Source organism: Macrobrachium nipponense, chromosome 6 (assembly GCF_015104395.2).
Source record: "Macrobrachium nipponense isolate FS-2020 chromosome 6, ASM1510439v2, whole genome shotgun sequence".
Lineage (NCBI taxonomy): Eukaryota > Metazoa > Arthropoda > Malacostraca > Decapoda > Palaemonidae > Macrobrachium > Macrobrachium nipponense.
The window spans coordinates 127,986,315-127,998,319 of NC_061108.1; the positions used below are offsets into that span (position 1 = coordinate 127,986,315).

The following is a 12,005-nucleotide window of genomic DNA, read 5'->3' on the forward strand; positions in this document are numbered from 1 at the left end:
GTATCATTACAATATCATTTTATGTGTCAGCTCTGCACTACAAGTATCTTAATGACATATTTATTTTCTGTACACTTTTTCAATTATCTTCTTTCCACACAAAAGCAGCCATCGAATGACATTTATGATTTCTTTGCTCTTTGCAGCAGTCTTCTGATGTTATGGCCAAAGGGGTCACTTTAGATGATATAGGATTGGAAGATGGTTTGAAATTGGAAAAATCATCTTACCACAAAAAAATTAGCTTCAGAGACTTTGACAATGACTCAAGTCACATTCGAGTTAATGATAATGACTCAAGTCATGTTCGAGTTAGCCCAGGATATTCGTGTTTGTCTTCTGGAGACTATGATGCATGTGATAGTGGAGATTTGATGAACAGAAGTGCCAGTAATGTGTAAGTATTTATTGATTTAATGTTAATTCTATAGATTTTTAATGGTGTAGAGACTGAAATGAGCATTATGCTTAGAACAAGGAGGGCTCACAATTTAAGTTTTTAAACTAGAATGTATATTTTCATTGACAAGCCTGTTACTTCATCCTGCAGGCAAATGTAAATTAATGGATATTTATAGAAACAAGTGTTTTTTTAATGGTTTTTTAATGGTATAATCAGTAGACTCTTGACTTCAAAAGTTCATTTGCAATGACCAAAGTAATATATGTTAAATTAATGGAAGATGCCAACCTTGCAATGGAGTTGATGGAAAGTAAAGTTTGAAGAAAGAGCTGTGTTATTTGATTACTGGAAATTGTTTTATTCTGTTTTATAAACAGAAATAACTGCTATGGAAGTTTGTATCGTTGTGTTGACCCTATGCCTGGATAAAAGAGGAAGGTTAAGCTGAGGGGTATATGTACTCTGTCTTTAAGGAAAAACTTTAATTAGATTTGCACCTGACTTTATGGAGCTCTTATGTAAGGAATAATGAGTCTCAAGGAAGTCTTAGAACTACTGAAGTGAAGATTAATGGTGAGCAAAAAGCTGCCAAGATGTAAGAGCAATTTTCAGTATTATTATATTTTTAGAGCAATTTCAGCACTTCTTATGATACAGACTCCACTACAAAATCCCACAACCGACCTCACAGTTGCAAAATTATAGCACACCTAGGTTATTTTTCTATTCACTTATGTATCACAAGTCATGACTACCAACAAGTCTAGAAATTAAGTATTGAATTGGAATTTGTATTCTGGCAGTTTTTAAAGTCGGCATTACTATTAAAACCATTTTATATGCTGTTATGTTAAATAATTTTGATCAGAAATGATGATTAAATCTTTCGTCATTTAAGCGTAGGTGGAAGTCATTTGCCTTTGTTTTAATGGTTAATAATTGCACTGATGTTTAATCCAGTTTTTGTTATATTCATAAGATGAATATTTCCAGATTTAAGACCATGTTAGCTGATGTACCTGCATACAACACTATTGACGAAGATGATGATGAAGAATCATTGCTTAAACACACAACTCTTGAAGCTGTAGCATTGCAGTTGATGGAATGTCAACACATCTTAGATATTATAAAACCGCATTTGGTTAGTTAAGCAAATTCCATTACTAGAGTTGAGTGCTCTTTATACAGAGTTAATCCTTGAGTCGTAATTTTTTTTTTTTATTACTTGTTTGCTGTGTACAGTTACTTTATTTTTTAGCATTTGTTAAGTGTTCAGTGATAATATTGTGTGTGTACTGTAGCTTAACCTTTTCTATTTTTAGTATTTTTTAAAGTTACTGTATAGATTGTAGGGCATTGGCATTCAGCTCTTGGTTACAAATGTATTCTCTAGGTTGACAGTTACAGTAACTGGGGTATTCAGTAAAAATTTTTTTGTTACGCATATGTATAGCTATTTGATAAGTTTCCATGACTAATTTTCTCTTAATTTACAGGACAAAAAGGAAATCGAGGAAGATCTGAACCGTTTGTGTACCGAGATCTGTTCAAAACCACAGTCGCCTCTCTTTAAAGCTATGCATAAACTACTAATGCTGGAGAAGCCTGAAGAAAATGCAAAACCATCCATATGCATCTTATCCCTTATGAAGAGAAACTTCAGTGTGATGCGATCTGTCCAAATGTTGTGTGGAATGGGTTATGTTGGCTGCCTTTTGAAGCTGCGTTCAATTCATGAAAAATACAAGAAGAGTGTGTTGACTCTGATTTTTGAGGATTTAGACAGTCAGATCTATGACAATCCTTTAGGATCCCTTTTTATTGGTAACATTCCGACAATCAATGTGATGAAAAGTAATAACAATCCCATATCGCCCAAACCAAACCCGTATTCATCATTGTGTTATGATGATCACTTTGTCAACCTCTTAACTTCTGGACCTTCCCAGCTTTCCACTCCAGATTCTGAATATGCTGATGCCATTGAAATACCAAAAGAAGGTCCAGACATATCAGAAGCTGTTGATTGTTTGCAGGTTTTCCCAGTAAAAAGGGATAATGGGGAAGAGGAATCTGACTCAGTATCTCAAGACAATTCAAATTCAGCTTTGTCTTCGGAAAATAGGAGAATTTCAGGTGATAGTGATTTTCAGGAGACAACTGAAGATAGCTATGGTAAGGTTATGTCATTTGAATTTCTTCATTACAATTTGTATCATTTTAGTTTTTTTGTCGTCATAGCATTTTCGTTGTAATTTAGTAGGTTCATTTCAAATTGCTTATTCAGAGTAAAGATTGGCTATATGCACTAATCCAAGTAGAAGTTTGTTGTACATATTCCAAAGTATAATGATTTGGGGAAAATAATGTACAGATGTTTAGAACCACTTATAGTATTGCATTTATGATGAGAGATGAAATGAATTTTGCAATGCAGGGTATTATAGCTTATGTGCCCCTTTTGTTGCCAGTATATGAGTCACCTTTCATCCTTTTGTTGCATCATTTATTTCCAATACATACTGTAATTTGAACCTTTTTAAAGATTGTATCCAAACTTTTATAATCATACAATGAAACAACTCATTCTTCCCAATTTCTGTCTGTGTGACTAGCCTAGTAATTCATTCTGTATCACATGCCCACTGACACCTATATGACCAATAGAGTATACAGTACTGTTTTAGATGCCTCTTGCATTACCAATATCACATTACCAATATTATATTACTAATAGAGTACACAGTAACTGTTTTATATGTGTCACCCATTACGTACTCATTTCTGATTTGAAATTTTGTTTTGTTCATGAAACTTACCTGACAGATATATATATAGCTGTATTTTCTGAAGTCCGACAGAATTTAAAAATTCGCGGCACACGCAGTGGGCGGCCAGGTGGTAGTACCCATTCCCGCCGCTGGGAGGCGGATATCAGGAACTATTCCCATTTTCTATTCATATTTTTTTCTGTCGCCGGTCGGTAAACGACTGTTTACAGACCTCCGCCTAGGATTTTGAAAAAACTTCATTAGCCACTTAAGTATCCTAATTATTCTTTCGATTATTAACTTGGATTTGTGGCTAGGCTTACGCTATCGTAAATTTTTTCATTGCATTTGATGTCTGAAGCTAGTTAGCCTAGTTTCAGACTTTGTTGTCTGCATACTAAGGTGAGGATACCGGAACTTTCGGTAGACACTCGCGTAGTATATATGACGTTTACATGTTTTCTTTGCATAAGGTAATTAGTGTAATGTGTGACTGATTACGGAAGAAGGAGGATTCATTTACGCATTTTAGAGCGTGTTAGAATCAGGAGTTTTCCTCCACAGTAAACAGAAGTTAGAAATAATGAACCTTCTAACCTCCTGTAGATTTTATTTTGCCTAACCCTGTGGTATGGCTTACGGGCCTAGAAGAAGTGTCTGCTAGAGGATTACATCAAGTAATCTTAGACTAAAGTGCTCGCTCTCCAATCAGTGTTGTGAAGTGTAGTGCCCCTTGTGTTGTGGAGGGGGCGTCAGATCGGCCCCATAATGCCTCTAGGCCTGGACCTCTGTCGGACTCCCATGACTCAGGGAGAGGGCATGTCGAAAGCCGCAAGAGGGTTACGGGGGCTCCCCACCGATCTGGCGTCCCTTCGGCAGAACCTGTTGACGCTTCCCAGGCCTGCCTAAAGATCGTGCACGTGCACGAATCTTGAAGGATTGCTTCTTGTCCTCCGAGGCGTCCTCCCCACACAGGGGTTGGAGTTCTCGGAAGGACTCGCGCCCCCTAAAGAAGCTTTAGAGAAGAGGACGCTTCACGTCCTCTCTCTCGTCACGAGAGGATGAAAGAGTAAAGACCCACATTTTCCCTTTTAGAAGAAGCACTGGCTCTTTTCCTAAGGGACATTTAAGGAGGCTCATTCATCTTGCCAGAAGAGTGATTTGAGCTCCTGCGATGACTCATGTATATATCAGTTATACATTATTAAGGAGGTCATTCATCCTGCCAGAAGAGTGATTTGAGCCTCCTGCGTGACCGCTCATGTATACATTCATTTATACATTATTAAGGAGGCTCATTTCATCTTGCCAGAAGAGTGATTTGAGCCTCCTGCGAGTGAACGCTCATGTATACATCATTTATACATTATTAAGGAGGTTCATCTTTCATCTTGCCAGAAGAGTGATTTGAGCCCTCCTGCGATTGAACGCTCATGAAGTTAGAGCTGTTTCAACCTCGCTAGCATTCCAAAAGAATTTGGTAATCAAGGACATTCTTGATTCCACCTTTTGGAGGAGCAACTCAGTATTCGTCTCCTCTCCTCATGGCGCTCCGTATACGTTATGTAACGTTCGCTTTACTTCGAAAAAGCAAGCTGATAAGTTTGACGGCCGGCAAGCTGCTTTGCACAGTCAAACAACTTATGTCTCTGGTCGGCATAAGAAGGGCAATTTAGATGTGAGGAAGCTTTTGGAGGTGCTCGACGTCCTATAAGTAGAGACATTCTCCAGGACGCTCGGCAAGCACCTTGCGGAAGACGAAAGCCATACGTCTTCCTTTAGTGTTCACACTCTTCAGGAGCCTCTTGGCGGGCCTTGCATGCATCAAGGCGCTCAACGAGTTCCTCTCTGAAACGTCGTTCAGAAGACTTGGTGTTCTCTGCTCAGACACGGCTACGTAGCTAAAGCAGGACGTTTTTTGAGGACGCTCAGCAGGACGCTTTCCCAGGACCGCTTAAGCAGGACGCTTTTGAGGACGCCTCGGCAGGACGCTTTTGAGGGACGCTCAGCAGGACGCTTTCCAGCACGCTTTTGAGGACGCTCAGCAGGACGCTTTTGTTTTGGACATTCGCCAGGACGCTTCGGTGGAAGCTCGGCAGGACGCTTTGCGAGAGAAAAGACTTGTTGAAGGCGTCTTATTTGCTGTTGAGGACATTTCTTTACAGAAATTTTTAAAAGGATTCGGAGTTAGCGGAGAGACATACCCGAATTTTTTCTTCGATCCCTCTTTCCTCTTCATCGATTTCTTTGAGAATCGGGAGATTATATACTCGGATTCCTGGGTGCTTTCGGTCATGTTAAAGGGTTTTCCCCTATTAGCAAAGTGCTAATAGTTTGTCAAGTCAGGACGTTTCCCCATTGTCATTTAAGTGGGGGACTCCTCATAAAATGGGGTAGTTCTCATTGACATTGATTTTAACGTTTTGTTTTTATCGTTTAAGCGGATAAACTCATTAACAAATTTCGGAAGAGCTCTCATTCATTTTCAGAGGCTCATCCGGGGTTAAAGAGAAAGACTTGTAGACTATCCAGGAAGTCTTTTTGTCAATATCATAAGAAACCATTGAACGGTTTTTTTTTTTTCGATCCTCGGTTCTCTCTTTGATGATCTCTATTCGAATATTACTCCCTTTTCTTGGAAAAGAGTCTTGGCAAAGAGTCAAGGAGTTCTTTTAAAAGTCTCGTTCATTAGAACGTGGACAGTCGTTTTCCTTTCTTTCTCTCTTCCTCGTCGAGGAAAGATGTAGTAGAGAATTCGATGTTCAAATTACTACGATACTTACGTAGTTTATCTTTGCGTCATTTTGCTAACGCATGGGTTCAAGTCATATACGCATATCGTATTTACCTCTGCGGATAGAAGCCGAAAGAACTGTTGTTCTAATGTATTTATTTGACTCTCCCTTCAACCTTCCAAGAGTTTTCGGAGTAAGAACAACTCTTCAGGTATTGTTACGGACAACACCAACTCAGCTTCCTGTTTTCTAGCGAATTCTGTTTTCGTTTAAATAGGGCCCCTGCTTGAGAGTTTGTCCCTTTTGCTCGATAAATCATACCTATTCTTCGTAAAGGGAGTAGCTGGCAAACTCAGGCAGATAGTATTCTTCACCATTGAAGCATTTCCTTCGAGGAAGACTTCTCCTTCACTCTTTTTGATAGAGATCGAAAGTGGGTCGATCTCCAATCCTTATTTTGTTTTCTTGAAGGAAAGAATTTAGGATGGAGATCGTTGTTCAGAATACTATAAATATACTATGTATATTAACCTCGCGACATGATTCTACTAAGCAGTTGAATTGTCCGAGGGGTAGGCGCATATCCTAGTTTATTCTACGGATTGCGACTTAGACGAGAAGTATTCTAATTGAACTGCAACACCAACTCAGCTTCTGTATTTAGCGAATTTTGTTTCGTTTAAATATGCCTGCTTGAGAGTTTCCTTTGCTCGATAATTTCATACCTATCCTTCGTAAAAGGAGTAGCTGGCAACTCAGGCACATAGTGCGAGACGATGATCAAGGCTGCTGTTACTGTGATCTACGCAGATACCGGCTAGCTCGGTGTCATGCGCGGTTGGTTACGTCTCTCTCCCCTTGCGGAATGGCTGAATAAACCGTCTCTCTGCCCTACAATCATAGGATTTTAGCCTCGGGTTGAGGAAATTTCTAGTAATCTTGAATGATCATACCTGCCGTTTACTTTAGAAAATTTCAACAAGATATCTCTTATACTTGGTTAGGTGCGGGTTTTACCGCACGGGTAACATTCTGTACGAATCTACCGCGGCATAGCACTATAATAATGCTCTCCTGCTTATGCAAAGCGCAGCCTTATTTAGGGAAGGAAGCAGGCTGAGTGAGGGAATGGATGAGTTTGCTGGGGACCATTTCCTCGCTGGAGAAGCTTGTTTTCCCTGAATAAACAGCAATTCAGACCTCTACAAATTTTCCTCACGATGAAATTGGAATAAAATCAAAGATCTTGTAATTCTAATTTTCTCTCAACGGCTTGAGGATCACCTCGGGTGATAGCGAGAGGGTGCCAGACATCCGAACAGAGAACAGATGTTCTGGCACATTGTCTGAAAGAATTGGAAGCCAAATTGGTCGGCTCTCCAGTTCCTCGAAGGGTGGGTTTGGATCGAGTGGCCCAAATCATCTCGGATAATTTCTCAGCTCTCACATAGCTCGAGAAGAGAGAATTGGTTATGGGCTTGGGCACGGAACGTAACGATCCTCAAGAGGTTCGTTAAACTAGTGCACGTCCGTGCGGGTCTTCTCGATCGAAGGCAACAACTACTGACGTCTGAGTAATCCTCACTTAGAAGTATGTCGAAAGTGAGGAGAGACTGAGGGCGTCCTTTCGTTACGTTTTTCGTAATATTGAAGACGAAGGAGCTTCCTCTTAAGTTGTTCCCTTATTCATGATCCTAGAGGATTAGCTTTAGTCGCCACATGTTGGCCTCTAAGAGGTTTGGATTCACAGAGGTCAGGTATTCAGAGAATTGTCCAAAGACCCTTCCCGAGAGAATCGGTGTAATCTAACATCGTCACTTAGTGAAGTATCTAATATCTCTCCTCTCTGAGTCTGAAGGCGTTCAGACTATCGAGAAGCGATAAGATCTTCAAGATTAATGGCAGTCTCTTGGCCAAGGCAAAGCAGTGCTGCCTATTTTCAGTTTTCAATCGGAGGGGGCCGTTTCTGGAGATAGTGAAGGGAAATGACTGTTTCTACACCTCTACCTCTGTGAATTTCGTTATGGTTCTATCTTTCTGTATGAAGTATGAGATAAGATAGAAGTCCTAACTATTGTAGAATATGCAAATATGTTGTTGACGGCCTCTAGGCTCAGAGATTCGGTTCTGTCAAACAACAAAGCTTCACGATCTTTGAGGTCTGTGGAGATCTTGAAATTCTCTGGATCAAAGGTTCCGGCATGGTACTTAGACGTAGTCTGAGTTTCTGATGCCAAAAGCATTTCGAAAGGATAGGTTCGAAAGGCTAATATTCTAACCGCTCTAGCCACGGCAAGGAGGGTTAGTGAGGTTTTAGCCATCATCAGAGGTTTTGGCTTTAAAGGACATAATGCGGTCTGTCCTCTAAGCCTTCCGTTCTTGATAAGAACGAAAACCTGTCTAACCCTTGACCCGGAGGCTTGGAGACCAAGGGTATGGCACAAATTATTGGGCAAGGGCATTAGAGAGTCCTGTGCCCTGTAGGGTCTCTCAAGTTTTATCTTGATAAAACTATAGAAGTCAAGGTCAACGGACAATCTGCGGTGTTCCGTAAAAAAGACCAGACTGGTTCATGTCCAAGAACCACCCTGGCATTATAGCCAAGGAGTTCTTTTAAGAGGTCTCATTCATTATGTTTGCATAAAAAGATTTGAGATTTTTTCTTAATATCAATGCTCAAGAGGTGAGAGGGCGCGGCCTCGGAAGCATTTCAACAGAGCATGGGACACTCAGTAACATCCTGAGTGCCCACGCTTTAGCGAAGCAACTCTGGGTTCGCTTCACACTCCCGACAATCTGCGGTGTTCCGTAAAAAGACCAGACTGGTTCATGTCCAAGAACACCCTGGCATTATAGCCAAGGAGTTCTTTTAAGAGGTCTCATTCATTATGTTTGCATAAAGATTTGAGATTTTTTCTTAATATGAATGCTCAAGAGGTGAGGGCGCGGCCTCGAAGCATTTCAACAGAGCATGACACTCAGTAACATCCTGAGTGCCACGCTTTAGCGAAGCAACTCTGTGTCGCTTCACACTCCCGACGGGATGTGAAGACGACATTTCAGATCCGTAAGTCGCTAGGACCATACATATCCGTAGATATATTATTGGGTGCAGGAAGCAACACGAATCCTATCCTATAGAAAAGGGATAGGTGTGCTTTTAACTTTGAAGGGTTTGGTCGCTTGAGGCGCGTTCCTTTTCTTTAGCCTAGAAGTTATGGAACTAACTTTGATAGGTTAGGTCAGGTGGTGGTTTTAGCTTCGGTGCCCTCAGAAGTATGGTCATATGGTCTAGTCACGTTGTGGTCACGCCCCCGTTGACAGATCATCTAGAGCGCACCAGCATTACAGGTCTCTACCTCGCTGGCAACTCTAGTAACGCAGAAGCAGACTTTGGTGACAGTAATCACGAAGTTGGCTATGCTAACAGGTCAGGAACCAAGATGTATATCATCTACTTAATTTAGTTTCCCAAAAAATCCTATTCTGTCTCTTCCCACCCATCCGAAGGTGGGATTCAGCTATATATATATCTGTCAGGTAAGTTTCATGAACAAAATGTTATTGTTATAATACAATTAAGTTTGTTCATACTTACCTGGCAGATATATATAATTAAAGTGCCCACCCACCTCCCCTCAGGAGACAGTGGCACTGATAAAATATGAATAGAAAATGGGAATAGTTCCTGATATCCGCCTCCCAGCGGCGGGAATGGGTACTACCACCTGTAATGAAAGTAAACACTTGGTGACAGATTCCAAGCTTTATTCAACACATTACCAAACTACCACATCTGTAACAGAAAAACAGACAATAAACTATCAATATTCATGCACACAATGAACACAACAAGCACATAAGTTATGACAAAATCATGCTACAAAAACATTAACATTAGAAAACAAACATTAAAGAAAACTAGTTTGATTATCTAGGACCTACCAACAAAATTAATAATTACTTTAACATTCTCCCCTCCTAGAAAATTTCACTGTTAAACTAAACAAATGTATTGGTTTAATCCCATCCGTAGCGATCAGGAGTCTTGACACACGAGTGGATCTTCTTAGCTCAGTGGGCTCATGGGCACATGAGAATCACGGCTATCATTATTTTGTTTGAACTTGTCATGAGTTTGTGCATCCTGCACTTCAGGTTTGTAACATGAGTTTGTGCATCCTGCACTCCAGGTGTATTTGGGGACTCCATCTCTCTTAACGATTCAACCTGGTGTACAGGAATCATTGCACCCTCAGGACTTGGAGCTAAGTCACGAGTAGACACAGTTGATTCTCTTCCGTCTGGATATTTGACATTTGCATACATTGGGTTGCATTCATGAGTTGAACCTGATCAGTTAACGGGTTCATGTTTGCTAGACTAAACATGTCGTCGCAATAGTACGGGTCCAGGAGTCAAAAGCCATGATGAATGTAATGTATTTCCAAGACTAGAGCGTCGCTGAAACCTAAAGAAACGTTCATGAGGGGTTTCATTGGTTGCTGTACATAAGAGCGACCTAACTGAATGCAAAACCTCAGGAAAGTACTATCTCCGCCCAGTGTTGAGTCTTCAAGTTACGAGTTTCAAGTATTAAAAGAATAGATTTCCAAATATACCATTGTATCTCTCAACCTGGCCGTTCGTCCGGATTCGGATAAAAGAATAAGGAAGAAGAAGGTGTTGTTTTGCTTGTTGCAAAAAGCAACCCCCTGGTTTCTGAGAAAGGTACATTTTCAGTTTCCTGGGACATGAAAGAAGGACCTTGATCTGAATGAATAAACTAGGCATTCCACAAAGGCTAAAGATAGATTCAAGACATTTGATCACTGTTTTAGAATGCATGATTTGGACAGGGAAACACAAAGGGGAAACGTGAATACTCGTCAATAACCGTAAGAATGTACTTGTTGTTCGTGGTAGAGGGCAGAGGCCCCTTGAAATCAATACTAAGACGTTCCATTGGCTGGTGGCCTTTATGAGGACTCCTTTTCCTGGATGATGGAATTGCGGTTTTTTGTCGTGCACAGATTTTACAGGAAGCACACACTCTTTTCACGTCATCTGTTGAAAAGGGGAGGTTTTTAGATCGCACAAGTGCAAAAAACGAGTGACCCCAGGATGGCAGAGGTTCTCGTGGATGTCAGTGAGATTCGACATTAAAGAAATAGAACAACAATAGGCACGAGTCAGGGTGTCCGGTGCAATATTCTGTTTCCCAGGACGATACTGTATGGTATAGCTGTACGATGCCAGCTCCAACCTCCACCTTGTATTCTTGTGATTTCTTTATTTTAGTTCTCTTCCTGCTGTCTAACATGAACATCACGGATCGCTGATCAGTAATCAGAGTAAAATGTCGTTTCTTGCTAAGAAATGGCTCCACTTGCGAACAGCTTCAATAATAGCGGTAGCCTCCTTTTCCACTGCTGGATAAATGCAACTCACTACCCTGGAGCGTTCTTGACATGAAAGCTACCGCCGGCCGGTCACCCTGGTTTAAAGACTGCTGAAACAGCAACTTCCGAAGCATCACACTCCACAACAAAGGGAAGGCTCTCATCCACAGACCGTAGTGAAACATCCATAAGTTGTTAGTTTTTAAGGAGTTAAAAGCAGCTAGTGCTGGCTCACTCAGTGGAAAAGTTTTTGTGTTCACTAAGGGATGAATCATATCAGAAAAACGAGGGATCCATTTGGCATAATATGCAAACAACCCTTGAGCTCTTCGCAGAGACCCCATATTTGTGGGAGGCGGTAATTCTTGAAGGGGACGTAATCTGTCAGGGTCAGGCTTTATCACATTATTACCGACACAATACCCTAGAACATTGATTGTAGGAACAGACACGAACCGATTTCACTTCATTTAGGGTGATCTTCCGTTTCTGAACCACATCCAGAACTTTGAACGTTTTCATCATGTTCGACTGAGTTAATCCACCTACAGTAATATTATCTAGATATGGAAAAGTATCTTTGAGGTTCTCATCTTCAACTAGTTTATCCATAGCTCTTTGGAAAGCAGCTACACCATTCGTGACACCAAATGGAATCCTACAAAACTGAAACAATTTCCCTGCACCCTCA

At 40.8% G+C, this 12,005-nt stretch overlaps 1 protein-coding gene across 2 annotated transcripts in view; it reads left to right on the top strand.

Annotated features, from left to right (window-relative positions):
* LOC135216169 (guanine nucleotide exchange protein SMCR8-like) overlaps positions 1-12,005 on the top strand; it is a gene marked incomplete in the record, with an annotated part of 42,931 nt that overhangs the window by 20,204 nt on the left and 10,722 nt on the right. For both annotated transcript variants that reach the window (XM_064251292.1, XM_064251293.1), the window contains 3 exon segments: positions 147-397; positions 1,397-1,547; positions 1,903-2,581. In XM_064251292.1, the coding sequence (XP_064107362.1) occupies positions 147-397; positions 1,397-1,547; positions 1,903-2,581 (1,081 nt within the window).